This window comes from Myotis yumanensis, unplaced genomic scaffold (genome assembly GCF_028538775.1).
Source record: "Myotis yumanensis isolate MYYU_CA2020_CCGP unplaced genomic scaffold, mMyoYum1.0.hap1 SCAF_2, whole genome shotgun sequence".
Taxonomy (NCBI): domain Eukaryota; kingdom Metazoa; phylum Chordata; class Mammalia; order Chiroptera; family Vespertilionidae; genus Myotis; species Myotis yumanensis.
The window spans coordinates 197,234,225-197,254,083 of record NW_027223753.1 but is presented as its reverse complement, the minus strand read 5'-3'; the positions used below and the strand labels follow the sequence as shown (position 1 = coordinate 197,254,083).

Sequence of the window (19,859 nt, the reverse complement as noted above, 5' to 3'; positions counted from 1 at the left end):
ATGTACCTTGGTTGCAAGGCACATCCCCAGTAGGAGATGTGCAGGAGGCAGCTGATCGATGTTTCTAACTCTCTATCTCTCTCCCTTCCTCTCTGTAAAAAATCAATAAAATATATTTTAAAAAAGAAAAAAAAAAAGAAGATGCACTCCTGGAGGTGCCTTTGAGAGTGAGTGGCTTCCATAACACTTTTCCATCTGCTTGCCCAATGGGAAGAATGCATCTAATTTCCCCCTTTCCTTCTTCTAAGCCACTACAGCCCCTCCAAGTCCTGCCTTTGACCCAGCACTAGTTGCTGGTGATAAGGTTGATATTGGAAAAGGAGGGGAGCTGTGGTTATGAGAGTAGCAGGGAGAAGAGGAAGTAAAGAAGAGGGCAGGGCCAGGGGTAATTGAGAAGGAATGGAAAAGAAGAATGTACAAGTTACTGCTTCTCATATATTCCCATCTGCTGTATCCAAAGTATGGTGGGAAGAGGATGAGCTGAGAGCCACAGATACTTAAGTGCAAGTTCTGGGACTCGATCATTTATTAGTTGCATGATTTGAGGAAAATTACTTAATCTTGTATAGTCACCCACCCTTATCCATGAAGGATATGTTCCAAGTCTCCCATGGCTACCTGAAATTGCAGATAAGTATCAGACCCTATAGATACTATGTTTTCCCTATACATACGCACATCATTCCTTTTTACTTAAAGGAAGCACTTTACAGCTACTCTTTAGCATACCTGAATTCCTAGCATCACTGTTCTTGTGCTTGGGGGCCATTATTCAGTAAAATAAGGGCTACTTGAACATAAGCTCTGAGATACCTGGACAGTCAATCTGATAACCGAGACAGCTACTAAGAGACTAACAAGTGGGGAGCAGATAGAGCACAGATATGCCCGACAAAGTGATGATTCACATCTGGGCAAGATGGACCATGGCAGTGCGAGATTTCATCATGCTATTCAGAACAGTGTGCAACTTAAAACTTATGAATTGTTTATTTCTGGACTTTTCTATTTAATACTTTTGGACCATGGTTGATTGTACGTAACTGACACCATGGAAAGCCAAACCACAGGTAAGGGAGGACTACTGTAGAACTAAAGAGTGGTGATGTTCAGGAATTCAAAGCAGGCCTGCCTGATTTAAGCACCCCAAACATTTCCCTAATCCATACCCACACGACAGATCCTTGGTAATGAATACAGCAATTAATAACTTCCCAGATGGTAGTTGAGCTTGTTTTTAAATTCCTATAGTCAAATAAGTTGGGAGAATGTTACAAGAAGATTAGTTTGGAAAATAATGGTGTGTCATTTATTATCAGGCTAGAAAATTCAGAATTGTCATTCACAAGAAATAAGCTCATTATTAATGGAAGATTACTTTTTCTTGTCTTTATGTGACCATTTTCTTCAATTAAAAATAGACTTTTTTTCTTATTGTGAAAGCAATACATGCTCATCTAGTACAAATTGGAAAATAAAGATAAGCAAATAACACAAAATTAGACACACTCATATTCCCTCCACCTGGATATAACTGCTGTAAATGCCCTCTAGGCTTTCTGTGCTTTTATACAGGTTTTTAAAAATCCTAGTATACTAGTACTCTCTCCTTCACCTTACAAACATCTGGTCAACAGCACTCCACATCAGTACATTTGCCTTTACTACATCCATTTTTATATCTACTTATTAAGGTGAATAATTTTGTTTTTAAACCACATTTGTTTACTCAGAAGTCACAGACCCACAGATAAGGAAACATCTGAAGAGCCCAGGTGTGGCTCTGTAGAGAGGTTGTGTAATTCAAAACAAAGTGCAAAATATAAAAACAATTACAACCAGTTTGACAGTCGTGTGTCTGTTTCCTACTGCCCTTCTACCCACACGTCTACCGCTGACTTCAAAGAAAAGTCAGCACAGAGGAGGTCCAGAGGATAAGGTGCAAAACCAGAATCAGACCCACGATAAGAGATTAAAGGAAGGTTGATCAAAGACCCAACATAAAATTGCTAGCCCTTGACTTGCCTTGGCCCATGGCCCCAAAATACTCATCAGAACAGAGAGCTCTCTTTGAAGTGATTGGAAGCGCCCGTACCCAGATGAGCTCTCTGGTCAAAGGGATATTTAAAAAGGGGCACAGGAAGGAGTTTGCAAAGTTGTCTCTTCCTCTCTCTTGTCTGCATATCCCTCACAAATTGTTTGAATGCTGCTTCTTTGGCTTGTTGTCCAGATGTAAGTAGTTGAACTGTACTGGGTATGAAGTGAGGAATTTAGCCTAAGAGGAGAAGGGTTGTCTTTGTTCCTTGTGGGAGATTAGGGAAGTAACGGAAGCATGCACATGGCAGTGGGTTTGCACTCATGAGCATAATAGCTCTGCAACCACCACTCCTCCTTTTTGTTCCCGGTGTTTAAAAGGGCATGTGGTATTTCCAAAGAGGCAATAAGACATGCTCATTCTACTCATTCATTGCTTGTTCACGGCTCTCCCTACTGGGAGTTTACTGCTCTTTATGGTGTTAGAACATAAACCATCCATTGCCCCAGAGAAGGAAAGAAAATAGAAGGGCTCCCCAAAAGGCAGTAGCCTTTACAACATTCAGGTTAAATTTTTTAAAGTGTTTGGAAAGACAAGAGTTACATAAAATTGCTAAAAATGTATGGTTAGAACATTGTGGTTAGCACTTCTTTCAGGCTTCAGTTTTTTGTTTTGTTTTTCTCTTTACATGATAATCTTCTATGTTTTTAGGATCTATATTTTCGTTTCCCCTGCCATTGTTTCTTCATTTCCTTTCAAGTTCAAGGGGATTACTTTTCTCTCCACTTTTTTTAGATTAATTTTTTAATCTTTACCTGGGGTTTCAAGTTAACGTTTTTACTGACAAGTCTGGATTGAGCACCATGTTAGGCTCCATGAGAACTGGGATATGCATTTCCTCCTTTACCAGAACCCACAGTCCAGGGGAGGAGATATGGATTTTCCAACAACAAATAACTAATATGATGCCCGCTGATGCCAGCTTTGTAAGGATTATCCTTCGTGAAGGAGGATTTGAACTGGGCCTTGAAAATGCCTGAAATTTCTAAATGTGGAAAAATAGAGAAAGGGTATTTTAGTAGAAGTTGAGGCAACATGGTCAAAGGTGTGGAAACAGGAAAACTATAAGGTCTTTCACAGCAGAAACTCAGTACATTCATTTATTTGAGGCAGTTGGCTCATGTGAGGAAGGAATGAGAGAGAAGCTTCACTGGATATAATAGGGTCAGAATATGCTGTGGGATCTGGAATTTATTAGGAATGCAAAAGGGCTATATTGAGACCGTGGGAGTGGAAAATGGTATGCTGAATTGTTATGACAGTTAATCTGACTGGCACACAGAATGGGTGGCAGGGAGAGAAGCCTGGGGCCATAGTTTGGGTGACAGTGCAAAAGTAGAGCCTGAGAGAAGGATGGGGGGAGTGGGGGGTGGGTAGGGTCTGAAAGAGAACGGAAATGGTGGGAATTGGAAGGATGGGATGGACTCTGGAGCTTGTGAAATGAGAATTGGTCTGACATGCAGAGTCGGGGAGGGGATGTGGAGGAGGAAGGAGTTACAGGACTCATAGATGATTTGGGAATATTGCCACACAAACATAGTTGCACATGTTTTACTGAGGTACTGGATGATGGGAATACAAAGAGGTTAGGTTCATCATCAGAATGGTTATGAAGACAGATAGGTAACTACCATGAGAAACCAAATGTAGCTTCATCTAAGCATAAAAGACTGATTGAGGCCACGAGCTCTCAGTTCAGAGAAGGAAAAATTCCCTGAAGTTTGGAATAATGGAAGTTCAGGAAAGAGATGGGACATAGCTGAACCTTGGATAGTGGATAGAATGTGAAGAGAATGGGAGGAGTTAAAAGGGTAAGGTGGGTGGGGTCAGGGGAGAAGCAAAGGCACAGGGTAGGGAAACACAGGTATTTGTGATCCACGGAGCAAGCCCATCTGATTGAAGCAGGAGTTTGTATAAAAGTGCAGAGAGGGAAAGGGGGGAAGGTGGAGATTTGATTGGTCCAGTAAAGAGTTAGAGGCCAAATTAAGAAGTTGTAATTTAACCAAGCTACTGTGAAGCCACTGACATTTGAGCAAGGGAGTGGCCTGTGCTAAAGGGTATTTTTTGGAAAGTTTAATCTGTGAAACTGTGGAATGTATACATGTAAGGAGATAGTACTAGGAAGGTGAATAATTGGGTGACCTTTAGTCAGAAGAGAATGAAGATAAACTAGGTTGACATTGATCATGGAAAGAATATAGAAAATAGACAAAGTTATTCCCGGTAAGTCCAAGGTCCTGGGAGAAATAGACTTTTACCCAAGGTTCAAACCTGGGAGGCTGTGAAAACAATTGTCCTATATATCAAAGACTAAAAGTCCAGGGAGAACTGGTTTGGAGGCAACCCAGAGAGTTGGAGCCTGAGATGGCAGCCAAGCTAGTGAGTGGGTCCATAAGGTGGTGAGAAGTAGGGGTTCGAGGCTCAGCTGGAAAACAGACTTACCATTCCAAGTTGAAATATTCCCTCACAGCACAGCAATTGTGTGAAGTTTTTAATGAAATGATTTTAGTCAGACACTGAAGTATTTCCAGAAGCTCATTTGAGAACTTATACTCTCTTGATACAGATGAATTCTCAATTGCTCTCCTGTTTTTCTGGCAAAACAGTTCACCTTGTCTGAGAAAGAAATAACATGCAGAGAGCAGTGGGAAGGTTTTTCTCACTATTCCAGGTGTAGAGATTGTGGGCATTGGGCCTCCTGTCCACGATTCTTTCCTGCAGTGGAAATAATTCATGTTTTATGCATCTTTCTATCCATTGCAACACCTAGCACAGTGTTTTGTACATTGTAAGTACACAGTGTTGGTTGATTTGCATCTTCATTGCAATTCTCAAAGATAAAAGAGTGGACATAAGAAACACTAATGAGCTTACAGCCAATTTTATAATGACAGACTCTACATAAACAAATGCAAATGTGATGTCAAATTTGAATTGCAAAAATTGTGTAAGCAAGGTTCAAGAAGTAATAAATGTAGCTTCAGATCTTGACTACAATGATCAAACCCATTAACAATCCCTCATCCCTTGGAGTTTGAGAGACATTCAAAAGTCACAGCTCCTTGAAGGCAGAGTCATCAGCTCAAATTGTCAGGATGAAGACTAACCTTGTATTAACTCCAAGCCGAGGCTGACCTATATGTGGTTCTTCATCTGAGATGGGAATTAGCAAGAACCTAAGTTATTTGAGGGAGGGGGTGAGATGTAGGATGGAAGGCCTCAGACCTTTCAAGAATAAAACCAATCAACTGTGGAAAAGGAGGACTATCCATAGATAATATTCAACATTCCACTCTGAACTGACAGTTACATCTGAGAAAAAGGAGCATCAGGCCAGTTGACTTGCTCATAAGGTGGAAGCAACATACCTTTCCCCCTCCTCCAAACTAAAGGAACACACCCTTTGTTTTGTCTCACTTGTCTGGTCCTTCAGCTGCTCGACTCATCCAGAACATGGATCCCACTACCGAGCCTTGTTCCGACTTTTTCAAATATGCCTGTGGAGGCTGGTTGAAACGCCATGTCATTCCTGAGACCAGCTCCCGCTACAGTAACTTTGACATTTTAAGAGATGAACTAGAAGTCATTTTGAAAGGTTAGTGAAGTTTGTGTCTGTGCATCCAAGATTTCTCTCTTAATTTATCCATATTTAAAGATACAACTCTTGGCCTTTATGGGGAACATGCGCAGGATTAAAGTTGTAATCCCTCCAAGTTTGGTGGAACCACCACTTAGTCATGCTGAGGGTGGTAGACACTGAAATGGATATGTTGGCATCTCTTAGCATTCCTCTTTCATTTGTAGCTACACAAACAATAACCCTATTATTTCTAGAGGTGGCATCTTTATGCCAATATACAGAAGAAGAAATTAAGTGATTTCCACTAACCACCACCTCCCTAGTTTTCCCACCCCGACCCTGTGTTGACGTCACTATAAAACATCTAAAGCCTTAACACACTCTCCCTGGGAATTTGAAAGAGTCATATCTAGTGTCCACTATCCTCTATCCTTTGTTCTCCTCTAGAAGTTACTTTGTAGAACAACGAGTTTCGCTATTTTCTGACATCCCAACAAGGAGAACAATCCGTTCAATGTATTGGGGGCCTGAACAGTAAAATCATACCAAGAGAATTGTTTCCATCCATCAGGAGGACTATCATATTAAATTCCAAATTCCTCTGTATTATTATCATTATATTTTTATTTCAGTGTGAAACCAAAGTAACTTATCTGTGGCAGAGCAATACACATCACTGTTCACACACACACAGACACACACACACACACACACGCACACACACGCACACATGCACACGATAATCTAGTTGAAAACACCTTCATGTAACTCCGCCAATGAAACTAACTCCCAGTCCTGCACTAGGAATAATGATTAGGAAAGGGGGCTGGTTTTCCCCTGTAGGGTTTTGGCAGGGGAACGGGGTGAACATACATACAAAGAAGCAAGTTTGTTACTGAACCTGTGTTGAAAATGTTCATTACAGCTGCCAGTGAGCGATTGTATTCATGCATTTTATTAACTGCCCCATTTCAGATGTCCTTCAGGAACCCAAATCTGATGATATAGCAGCAGTGCAGAAAGCAAAAACATTGTACAGATCGTGCATAAATGAATGTAAGTGCTCCACACTCTATTTCATCAAGAGTGTGTCAAAATATGCATAGACTTCTTAATACATTTATTTTCATTGCTTTCTAAAGCTATTATTGATAGCAGAGGTGGCGGACCTCTACTCAAAGTGTTACCAGATATATATGAATGGCCAGTAGCCACGGAAGACTGGGAGCAAGTGTATGGTAAGGCAGCGTTCCTTCTTCGTTTGAAAAAATTTCCAATAAAAATCTATGTTATTATTATGCTGTGTATCATGTTACTGCACTGAAGCTTCTAAAGATGTACTTTACCTTTCATTGCTTTAGGTACTTCTTGGACAGCTGAGAAGGCTATGGCACAACTGAATGCTAAATATGGGAAAAAAGTCATTATTAATTTTTTTGTTGGCACTGATGATAAAAACTCTTCAAAATATATAATTCATGTAAGTTTGCATGGCTGTCAGCCAAAGTTATCTTTAAATTGTAATAAAACTTCCACACACGTTACTGTTATTAATACTTAGAAATAACGCCCATTCTCATTTGAATTGCATGGTCAAGGAGGTAATACATTGATGCTCCATCTCTGATATCTGGATTCCCCAGTATATTTTGAAAATGTTTTCTTCATGCTGGGTTATAGACATTCATCTCTCCTTTTTGCTTCCATTTTTAAAACACTTCTCCTTTCTTTTTTTTTTTTTTTTTTCTGTTTTTTTTTTTTTTTTTTTTTAAATTAAATCTTTATTGTTCAGATTATTACATTTGTTCCTCTTTTTTCCCCCCATAACTCCCCTCCTTCCAGCTCCCACCCCACCCTCCACCCTCACTCCCCACCCACTGTGTTCATCCATAGGTGCATGATTTTTGTCCAGTCACTTCCCGCATCTCCCACACCCCTTTTTCCCCCAAGAATAGTCAGTCTATTCCCTTTCGATGTCCCTGATTCTATTATAATCACCAGTTCATTCTGTACATCAGGTTATTTATTCACTTGATTCTTAGATTCATTTGTTGATAGATGCATGTTTGTTGTTCATAATTTGTATCTTTACCTTTTTCTTCTTCTTCCTCTTCTTAAAGGATACCTTTCAGCATTTCATATAATACTGGTTTGGCGGTGATGAACTCCTTTAGCTTTTCCTTATCTGTGAAGCTCTTTATCTGACCTTCAATTCTGAATGATAGCTTTGCTGGATAAAGTAATCTTGGTTGTAGGTTCTTGGTATTCAGCACTTTGAATATTTCTTGCCATTCCCTTCTGGCCTGCAAAGTTTCTGTTGAGAAATCAGCTGACAGTCGTATGGGTATTCCCTTGTAGGTAATTGAGCCTCTTTCTCTTGCTGCTTTTAAGATTTTCTCTTTGTCTTTTGCTCTTGGCATTTTAATGATGATGTGTCTTGGTGTGGTCCTCTTTGGATTCCTTTTGTTTGGGGTTCTCTGCGCTTCTTGGACCTGTAAGTCCATTTCTTTCACCAGGTGGGGGAAGTTTTCTGCCATTATTTCTTGAAATAGGTTTTCAATATCTTGCTGTCTCTCATCTTCTGGGACTCCAATGACTCTGATATTAGACCGCTTAAAACTGTCCCTGAGGCTCCTTACACTATCTTCACACTTTCGGATTCTTTTTTCATTTTGCTTTTCCAATTGGGTGTTTTTTGTCGAATCTTTTGTTTGATTATTGTACTCCTCTGGTCTGCTATTGGGTATAATATTCTTTATTTCAGTCCGTGTATGCTTACTTTCTAATTTCTTTATCGTAGCATCGAGGGTCTCATTAGTTTTCGTGAGGCTCTGCACAAATTTATGGCAAGCCCTCAAAATTGCGATTCTTAGCTCCATATCCTCCATTTCTGTCATGTTTTTTTGTCTCCGCATCTTTTATGCTTTCTTGGTGCACCCCCTTGTGGTCTCTGTGCGCAGTCTTGTTCTAGCCAAGCCTTAATTGTTGTAGTTAACACTAGAGGGATTTGACCCCCAGGTCGACTGGCTGTGGAAATCAGCTGTGTGGAAAACGTCTGCCTTCTGGGGAGGTGCTAGTCCAGCCTTTGCCTGAGGCGATCGGCAAATGGCTGTGCGCAGGCTTTGGGCGGGGCGGGATCAACAGGGCGGGTGGAGGGAGCAGTTATGGCCACGCTCAGTCCCGTTCCCAGAGGCTCTGCTTCTCAGAACCCCGGCAGCCGCTGCAAACCTCAGAGAGAAAGCTGCCCTCAGGTTCCAACTGATGCCGGATAATCCCGCTTCTCCCGTTTGAGTCTGGGTCCCTAGAGACTCGCCCGGATCTGGAGCCCAGAGTCTGAGACTCACTCCCGACAGAAAACGACAACCGCGCCCTCAGCCACCAGCCCGCTTTGCGCGCGCACCTCGGTACCTTTGTATTTTCCACACTGCGCCGCCTCTGAGCCTCGATTTGCTGTTCTCTTTCCTTCTAGTTGTAGAGTCTCTCTTCAGCCAGCCTTCCTGTGGTTCTGGGTGATGTCCGTTCAGTCTTTTAGTTGTATTTTTGAAATGGTTGTTTGCGGCAGTGGTCTCCGGTGTTTACCTACGCCGCCATCTTGGTCTCCCCCAACACTTCTCCTTTCATAAAATAAATAAGAAATGAAAATCTTTAGGCTCCTCCTACTCAGAAAAAGCACCTGGTTTCTCTGTATGTTCACCAGTGTGGTCTGGTTTACATAGTTTTGCAGGTCTGGAAACCAGATTTCCTAATTGCTTTTAAAAAAGAACATAGAGAAGGGATTTTGAACACAATGTGGTTCTCGCTAAAGATTATCTATACTTTTTTCTCAATTAAGGTAAATAAGATGCCATTCTTTCCAGATGGCTTTGTTAGATTTTTAAAAATTGAATTTACTGGGGTGACATTGGTTAATAAAATTATACAGGTTTCAGGTGTACAATTTTATATCTCATCTGTACATTGTGTTGTGTGCTCACCAGCCCAAGTCCCTCCTCTACCTGCCCTCACTCCCCACTCCCCTTTCCTTCTGGATTTTTAAAAAATATATTTTTATTGATTTCAGAAAATAAGGGAGAGGGGGAGAGAGATAGAAACATCAATGACAAGAGAGAATCATTGATCGGCTGCGTCCTGCACACCCCCAACTGGTTATTAAGCCTGCAACCTGGGCATATGCTCTTGACTGGAATCGAACCTGGGACCCTTCAGTCCACAGGCCAATGCTCTATCCACTGAGCCAAACCAGCTAGGGCTGGATTTTTATTTTTTTTTAATGTAAGCCATTCAATTAGGTTTATCTAAGGTGTCACTTAAAATGGGATTTATACTTAATGAGTGTGTTTGGAACAGACTGAAAAATTTATAAAGCTTTTCTTTTGTCTCCTATAACATAACCTAACTCAAAAGTTGCAGGTCACAGAATCATATTTATGTCACTATTGCATAAATATTCATGGTTATTTGTTAAAGTCACGAAAGATATTTAATCTGACTCTCTTTTCTCTTTGGGCTCTCAAATGTCAGTATCCTGCATGGTCATTATAAGAACATTTTAAAAAGTATATATTTTATTGATTTTTTTTTAAAGACAGAGGAAGGGAGGGAGATAGAAATATCAATGAGAGAGAAACATCATCGATAAGCTGCCTCCTCCATGCCCCCCAAAGTGCATCTGGAAATCAAACCAGTGGCCTCTTGGTTCCTGGCTGGACGCTCAACCGCTGAGCTACACCAGCTGGGCGTGAGGGCTTTTTTTAAGGAGGATCAGAAGGTTGGAGAAGGAGCAGGGCCCTTCTTCTGGATATGTGTTTTGGCTCTTTCCATCCAGCCCTTTGGGTGATGTTTCTTTTGTGCTGAATTGGCTCTTCCTGCGAGGATTCTCACTTTAACCCATCAATGCTCTGGATGGGCCCTGTATCCACCTTTTTTTCTTTTTTTTTAAATCTTCAATGGCTCAAAATATTTTATTATTAATAATAAACCAATAAATATTTATCCATGATTGATAATGTCAAACTCAGTTTAGTTGATCATTGAAGACATTTCACTCAAAAGCGTCCCTTGTACCCACCTTCTTACCATGCAGTGCATAGGAAGCGCTCTCACAGAGCTGCGAGTGTGTCCAGGTAGCGCTCTCACAGGGTATGAAGATGGACTGAACACCACAGAGCACACCTGAGTTTGTCTTTTATACACTTAGCTCTCAGCGGCGTCTGTTGACGTCCAGAGCAGAGCAGCTTTGGAGAGAACCAAGGAGGTGTCTCCTCCATTCCCCTACCCGTGGTCGGCAAACTGCTGCTCGTGAGCCACATGCGCTCTTTGGCCCCTTGAGTGTGGCTCTTCCTAAGCCTTAGGAGGACCCTAATTAAGTTAATAACAATGTACCTACTTATATAGTTTAAGTTTAAAAAATTTGGCTCTCAAAAGAAATTTCAGTCGTTGTACTGTTGATATTTGGCTCTGTTGACTGGTGAATTTGCCGACCACTGCCTAGGCCATAGGATCTCAAAAAAGAAAAAAAAAATCTCTGGCAAGATTACAGTAGCTAAAAATGTTCTAGACTTACCATAGAGATTTCCTACCTTTCCCACCTTTTATTTTTATTCCATCTCATTTAAGGGCTGGGGTAGAAGAGAACGTTCCCCAGGCACACATGTTAGAATCTCAGGAAGTAGAATGGCCTGTAAATGTGTTATTTAGAAGCTCCTCTCTCCTGGGTTCTGACATGTTTTTGTCCACCTGCACCTTCTGTTCTGTGTTAAAATCCTTACGAGTATATTTTCTGTTCAAGTTTTTCTTTGTTTTTCCCCCTCAATTATCTGCAGCACAATCTTCCAGATTATCTATCAGCCATCAGTTTAATACTTTGACATAGTGTGAAAACCATTTCCTAATTATGTGTTCACTCAGTGTGTGATTGTTACCCTTATAAACAGCAAGAACACTGCGGTCTTGTTCTATATCTACTGAATGGTTTATATTTATATTTTGTGTATTTTTTATAGGTTGACCAACCTCGACTTGGCCTCCCCTCCAGGGACTATTATGAATGCACTGGATTATATAAAGAGGTAAAAAACAAAACAAACAAACAAACAAATAAAAACACACACACAAAAAAGCAATTAACAAAATAAATCTACAGAATCATCTGGTGTAAACTTACAAATAATGAAAAAGACTAAGGCCAAGTGTATGTTCTTTATGTTCTTCACTCTGGACAGACACTTAAAATCAGACACAATCATGAGCTCCCTTTGATAGAATGAATATTCTCAGCAGAATGAAGTTGTTTTAAGAAACAAAGAAACTTGTGTCTTGATTTTCAGCATTTGTCTATGACCCATTTTGAAAAGTCAATTTCAAATGCTTTAATTCCCCTATAAATTGGATCATTTGCAAAATGAACAGATCAGTCAGGGTCTAGGCCAGCCGTGGGCAAACTACGGCCCGCAGGCCGGATCCAGCCCATTTGAAATGAATAAAACTAAAAAAAAAAAAAAGACCGTACCCTTTTATGTAATGATGTTTACTTTGAATTAATATTAGTTCACACAAACACTCCATCCATGCTTTTGTTCCGGCCTTCCGGTCCAGTTTAAGAACCCATTGTGGCCCTCGAGTCAAAAAGTTTGCCCACCCCTGGTCTAGGCAGTGGTTGGCAAACTGCGGCTCGTGAGCCACATGCGGCTCTTTGGCCCCTTGAGTGTGGCTCTTCCACAAAATACCATGTGCGGGCGCGCACATACAGTGTGATTGAATCTTCGTGGCCCATGCGCAGAAATCAGTATTTTGTGGAAGAGCCACACTCAAGGGGCCAAAGAGCTGCATGTGGCTTGTGAGCCGCAGTTTGCCGACCACTGGTCTAGGGCAATATCAATGAGGACTGAAGCATGGTCCGCTATGAGAACATCCGTGGCACCTTTCCAGAGCCTTCTGATTTGACTTTCAGTGCACTAGCTAGGGCACTGGGATCAGACGAACTTTTGCAGCCACCTTCTGACTCTGCCATTGGTCAGCCAGCCAAGGGGCGTCATACTCCATAGAACTGATGGATGCTCTAGGGTGCTTCTCTCATCCCCCAGCCTTACCTCCCTCAGGCTGACGTTTATGCTCTCTTTTTTATTGATGTAAAGGAACAACAGAAGACAACAAGGCAATGTGACATATTATTAGATATTTTGGAAAGATGTTGGTTCTATATATAATGTCTTCATAATTATTTTGTAGCTCAGAAGTAAGTTAACTTTACCTTTGATGATCACAGTGTAGTGATGTGGCTGAAATGAGCCCCTAGTCAAAATTATTAGCTAAATATGTTTATGCTAAACATTTATTTTGTGTAATTTAGTTCAAATAACATGGAATAAATTCACTGTAAGGTATCTTTTTGAATGGCTACACAATATCGAAATGAAGGAAAAGATATAAAAGGCCACACTTAATAGCATCATCATGTGCGTGTGGGATTTGAGTTCATTGCAATCTAGTTACTGTGTGGGTTGCAGCTATTGGCTTTCTAAGCTGTCCAGATGCTTCCTATTGCAGAGTTGAGGGTGATTGAGGAATTTTGGCTCATTTTACTACACTTCCATCATCATCAACTGGGATGTTTTTCATATTTAGAATTGTGTCATAAAAACATGTCAAATTTTTTTTCATCCTAAAAATATACATTTTTATATTAAACGTTTCTGGCAGTCAGTGTATACATCTGATGTGGTACATGCATTCTGTTGTTATTCCAAAATGCAGTTGTTAAGATGATGGCGTATTTGTGCATCTCACATTCAATATTATGTCATAATTGAGAGCAGGTTACAAATTGGCAGGCATAGGCTTGAGTCTGATATAGAGGCATTTTTGTTTAACCTGCAGTTCTTTGTTTGTTTGTTTTTTATTTGGATTAGTTTCTAATACTTTAAAATGTTAGAAGATTTGACTTGAGAATCCAGATTTCTTGATAAATTAGTAGAATTCGAAACCCTAGGCCTCATTGCCATGTGGCAGCAGTTAAACCCCTTTAGGTAGGTCACTTGTTTTCTAGGTTTGAGCCGTTCTCACCTATATGATTCATTGACTTATGTTGGCTTCCTGGTCCGTAGATGTTTGAGTTTGTAAATTAGTTGGGTCCTGGCTAAGTTTCAGTAACAAAGAGACCTGAAAATACTGGAGCTCAAACAAGAGAGAAGTTTATTTCTATTTCTTGTTAAAGTCCAAAGGTAGGCAGAAAGTCTAGGTGAGGTAGGAAGCTCTATTCCATGTGAATGGCCAGCAACATAGCTTCCTTTGATCTTTGACTTCGATAGTGTTGTATATGAGTCTAACTGGTCAAGGTTGATTCATCAGTGCCTGGTTCACATTTCAGGCCACAGGGAAAAGAAAAGGAGATTTGTAGACAAATGATTTCTTTTTTTTGTAAGTGATGCAGACGTTGTATTCATTCCATTGATTAGGACATTGTCATGTGGCCACAACTAAATTTTAAGCAGACTGGGAAATGTAGTCTTAAGCTGGGTAGACATGCATATGTGCCTTATTAAAATTCAGTTTGGGGGAGGAAGGTTCTATTACTAAAAAGAAGCAATCTCTACCACAGTTTGCGAAATACTACTAGTATATTTGTAGTCAAATAACAGAGTAGGGATCAAATCTAGGAACAATAATATATATTATGTTTATAGAGTTGATGAGCGAGACATCTAAAACTCAGAGGGTTATCCCAGAACACTCAGCAAAACAGTAGTAGAGCCCCAGGTAGAATTTTTGTCCTTATCTATTGCTCCTTCCATTGCATCTTTCCAACTTCATAAGAGTATTCCTTCTATAGCACATGGTTTTCTGTAGACATTTTTACTTAATATCTTTTTTTTTCTAGAAAACCATAAACTTAGAGGGAGCAGTGTCATATATCACTTATCCGTGGCTTTAGTCCCAGTATCCAGCTCAGTTTCTGGTCCTTAGTAATTATCAAATAAATATTGTGGGTCAGTAGATGAATGGTTGAGGGGGAAGATGGAAAGGAAGAGAGGAAAGAAAAAGAAAAGAGAAGAACCCAGTTTCATTAGGGGTCCTTCCTAGTTCCTTACCTTGATTCTTAAGGATGTGTAAACTCTAGAGCATCCATAGCTCATAGAATACACTTCCTGAGCATCTTGTAAACATCTTACAAACCATGTATCCTTTCATCTTTTCAAACTCTGCTACAGTCACTTTGACTGAGATATTTACACATTCAGTGAGCCTCATACTTTTGCATTATTTTATTGAAAAGAACCAACAGTTTTGAAGAATGACATGAGGTTGCCAACATTTTCTTTTACTAAGAAAGGTGCTGTCTTTGACTAGAGAAGCCTGGCTTCTTTGCCTTAGCCAATGATTCTCAAACTATGGTGTGGAGTCTGGGTGTGCAGATATGCCTCGGGAGCTAGAGATAAGGGAGGGTCATACCCCATCTTTAATCCAAAGCACCCTCATCAAAGATCTTTTTTTAAATCAAGTCATTACTTAATCCCATTTCCCCAGGTTCTTTTTTATCCTTCCTTCTGGGATATCCAGCTCATCTGGAGAACCATCTTCCATAGTTCTAAAACTTCATATAAACAATGAAAATAGCACCCACAATTACAAGAAAGCCCATTTCACTTCACAGAGCATTTGTTCACTTCTGATACCTTAGGAATGGAATTTTTGTGTTGTGATATGGCATTTAAACCATATCACAGCACAAGTAAAATACCTTGTTTCGTGACACTACTAAATAATGAAAGTAGGTAATGCATTTTTTTTTCAAGAACTATATTGCGCCTCCTTCCTTTAAAACAAAGCTTACTTTACTCTTGTTAAAAGGCCTTTCACACTTATTTTGTGCTGTTATTCTGGCAGTTTTAAATGGTATATTTTGAGAAATGCATGTTGTGTCCCTCTGGTTATTGTTCTAAACTTAAATACCTCAGTTCCCTTTTCGTTTTCTGTACTTTACCTCTCACTTACAGAGGAAACATGCCCTAAGGCAATAGAAACCCAAAGATTTATATTCTTATAATTTTTACATGACAGAATCGTATATTTTCTTTAAATAATGAAGGTTACTCAGGCACAGACTCTAAGAGCCAAATGGGACATTAGAGGATTTAGTCCAACTCCTCATTTTACAAATGAGGGATCAGAGACCCAAAAAGTAAAATGACTTGCTTAAAGGTCATACATTAGAAGAGCGAGGAACATTCATTGTAAGCAGTAAAACCTACTCTGATGAACTTAAATTTTGTAAAAAAAAAAAAAATGTTTTTGTTTGTCTCACTTGACTGTAAAGCTCTAGGGATAAATCAGGCATGGTAGGTGCAGGGGTTCAATTAAGTCATCTTATCTCTTTCTTTATTCTCAAGGTTCTATTTTCTTTTGCGTTGGCTTCTTGCTCTAGAACTCTGTCTCCATGTGGCATCAAAAGGTAACCATTGGTAGCTTCACAATCCAGAAAAAGAGAAATCCCATCTCTCCTTATGTCTATCAAATTCTGAGAAAAGGACCTCGATTGACCCTATCTGAGACATCTGCTCTTCAACCAGCCACTGTGTCCAGGAAACTGAGTTAACTAGTTGATAATGTCAACTAATCTCCATGACTCAGGAAGGGAGACCCTTGATTGACAGTCCTGCTAACAGGAAACAGAATAGAGGTTCTGTTATAAGAAGATAGAGGAGAAATAGCTACTGTAGCCTACCTTACCATCTTCCTGTTTCTCAGTTCTCAATCTAGCTTTCCTTCCAGTCAGTGCTATTCTACAAAAACAGCCGAGAGCAAATCTCATTCAGCTCATGTGCATGACATACGTTGCCAAACAAGACTAGATAAACACTATTTTATTCCAGAGACTTATAATCTAAAATTGTTAACTCAGTGTTGTATTAGGCAGAAGGCTGTACAAATACATACACTAAAAATTGACATGTCTTACCAGTTTGGTTTATCTGAGTGGCTCTTCTTGTGTGAAGCTTTCTTTCCCCGGAAATAACTAGAACTTTCTAAATGTCATGGCAAAGGAACTGATCTCAAAATGGGTTCATTGAGGACCCTCTCATGCTGTCCTCTCTTGTTAAAGAGGTAGACACCTGATTTATGAGGTATTCTGATTATCTGAAGATGACTCAATGCCACACTACTATCTTAAAGGCTTTAAGTAATGAGATTGAAACAGTCCCCCTGGGGATCGAGCCCGCCACCAGGCCATGTACCCCACACCGGGAATCAAATAGTGACCTCCTGGTTCATAGTGTTTTATTTTTAAAAGAAGAGTTGCATAGATATTTAGGTGGGTTTCTTTTTCACTGAATTCACTATATCAAAGCTTGAACAAGGTTGTCTTAGGACTCAAAAAAGATAGCCAACTCTAGCCCTTGTCCTAATAACTAATTCCTCTCACTGATACACACACAAAAACTGAATTTCAGTTTTAAAAATAGTCTGGCCAGTGTATTATTTAAATTTTACAATGTGTCAATTACTTTTCCCTCAAATCATGACAATTATAGTCACTTGGCATTTTATGTATCTATAAGTATCTCGAGGGAGGAAATTAAATCCTTAAGGTAGAATCATATCTTGTAGAAAGGATTTAACAGCAGCAGTAAGCCTGCGTCCTGACAGCTCCTATATAAATTTGGAAGCTGGAAAAGATAATCAAGATATTAAGACATGCTGCAATCATTCACATTGGAATAGTTGCCAAGTAATGAAGTTCATTAAAGGAAGTAGCGCATTCCATGTAGCTGTATTAAATATTTAAGCATCACAGAAGCCAGTGCTTCCATCTATGCTTATCTTAGGCCAAGTTCCATAGTCTTTTTAAAAATATATATTTTAATTGATTTCAGAGAGGAAGGAAGAGGGAGAGAGAGATAGAAACATCAATGGTCAGAGAGAATCATTGATCAGCTGCCTCTTGCATGCCCCACACTGGGGATTGAGCCTGCAACCCGGGCATATGCCTTGACCAGGAATTGAACCGTGACCTCCTGGTTAATAGGTCAAGGATCAACCACTGAGACACACTGTCCGGGCCCATAGTCTTTAGATACATCTATAAGAATGAAGTTACTGGAGTAGAATCAGTTTGCAGAATCAGCAAAGTGCAAGAGAGCATTCTTGTTATTATTTTCTTACTTGATTAACAAAAAAAATCCCATAGAGTGAAAACCAATCTCAGTAGGTTGATATTGAAAAGTTCAAATTACCATTTTGTTCATAGTCAGTAGCAATTTCCTGATGAATACAGATGAATTTATATGATTTGAAATACAGTTAATTACAAAACATGGCATGCTTAGATTTTGGAATAGTTGGTCCCATTAGGTGTTAACTCAGACATATTTGTTTATTTCAAAGTGAAACAAGAATTCTGATTACCTTTGAGTAGGAAAAGAATGGAGTTCACAAGAATTCACATAAAAACATTCTATTATCCTGTACCTTAGTGATTAGATTTTAACACAGACTCACAGCTGAGTCTGTATTAAAAATCTAATACTTTGTTTTATTGAGTGTCCAATCCATAGACAATGCTAGCTAGACATCCCAGCATCACGAGGTATCCATGGAAAAGAGAGCCCTCTCCCCAAGGAATTCTGATTACCTTTGCTTAGCGTTTAATAAAGGTCATGGAATGCCAGTATCTAAACCTTACTTAAAAGTGTCCTCTTGACTTTCAAATTGATAATAACTGTACATTTTGCTGAGGTTCTTGCTTGATAATATGTTTTCATTTCTCCATGAGTTTTATGTTTAATCCTCTTAATGAGTCACTGTAATTCAGATGAATATAACATAGCCCTATCACTGATAATAAGTGAGAAGGGACATAAAACTGTGAAAGTGTTAAACACTGGATAGCCTTCCTTTGTATCTACCCTGTGAACAGGTAGTAGAGGAATAGCAGTGCCCATCAATCCAAATTGTGTGGCTTCTGCAATCTTGGTTGTTTGTCATCCAGCTAGTGCTGGGAACTTGGGTTTTGAGAGAATTTTCATGAGGTGGGATCATCATTTATTTTACTTGCTGATAGATAAATAATGGCTAAATGGCAATGGGTTGAGATTTATGAAAGTGGCATTCAATTTCCTAGAGTTAATGCCACTCTGAACTTGAAGAAGGCATTGATATATTCTATAAAAGTTTGATAATTTAACTAGTTTACCTTCACAAAGTTAAAATGTATGTGAAAGATAAAATGCAAAGAACTTGGATTCTTAGAAGAAAGCTGATATTCAAATCTATGGAATCTTATAAATTTCATAGTAATGGGAGCCAACTATGGAATTAACTAAAACCCACAGGTTTATGTTGGAGGAGCTCATGAGAACACAGTCTCATTTTAAAAAAGAAATACTGGTTGGCCAGAGGAAACAGATATAAAGGTATAAAGATATCCTGATAATATTAATATGAATTTGTGGCCATCTCTTCATGAATAGCTATATATATGGCACATTGACTTTCTAAGAATCCATGCAGGTCATTTCTTTTAGAATGTAGGAAAGCGTATCTATTTTATTGTGCTTTATCTGTTACCGGAAATTAATATTGAATGGGAAATAAAATTTTACATTAAAGCACTGTGATGTATATTTAGAAAGTTTGCCAGCAATTTACTGTTATTTGTTTCTTGCAGACTTGTACAGCATATGTGGATTTTATGATTTCTGTGGCCAAATTGATACGTCAGGAAAGAGGACTGCCCATAGATGAAAACAAGCTTTCTCTGGAAATGAATAAAGTTATGGAATTGGAAAAAGAAATTGCCAATGTAAAACACATTATCTCTGATACACTGAATAACATTAACTACTTTTTCTTTTTTTTCCCTCTCTATTATATTTTAAGGGTGAAAGGTACAACTCTTTAACCAAGTGATAAAAATACATAGCTTAGCAAAGGATCATTAACTTTAAGAGGACCTTTGAAACTGTAAAATTTTATAGTAAACTGGGTTTCCAACATCCAGGAGACATACTAAGTTTAACAAATATTAAACTAGGTACATTTAATTACCTATTATACGTGGATTATACCAAAATTCTAACTACAGCCAAACTGTTGTTGAGATGTCCTTGAGACTCAAGACACACTTGATCGCTAACTGTTGAGTAAAGCTGTTTTAGTCTTGATAGGCACAATTTTTCTTAAAAAAAA

At 39.2% G+C, this 19,859-nt stretch overlaps 1 protein-coding gene across 3 annotated transcripts in view; it reads left to right on the top strand.

Annotated features, from left to right (window-relative positions):
* The window catches only part of MME (membrane metalloendopeptidase), a 98,832-nt gene that overhangs the window by 30,823 nt on the left and 48,150 nt on the right, over positions 1–19,859 (top strand). For all 3 annotated transcript variants that reach the window (XM_070406943.1, XM_070406945.1, XM_070406944.1), the window contains exons 4-9: positions 5,529–5,690; positions 6,651–6,731; positions 6,818–6,913; positions 7,037–7,155; positions 11,678–11,743; positions 19,339–19,473. In XM_070406943.1, coding sequence (XP_070263044.1) covers positions 5,529–5,690; positions 6,651–6,731; positions 6,818–6,913; positions 7,037–7,155; positions 11,678–11,743; positions 19,339–19,473 — 659 coding nt within the window. The remainder of the gene's footprint in view (positions 1–5,528; positions 5,691–6,650; positions 6,732–6,817; positions 6,914–7,036; positions 7,156–11,677; positions 11,744–19,338; positions 19,474–19,859) is intronic.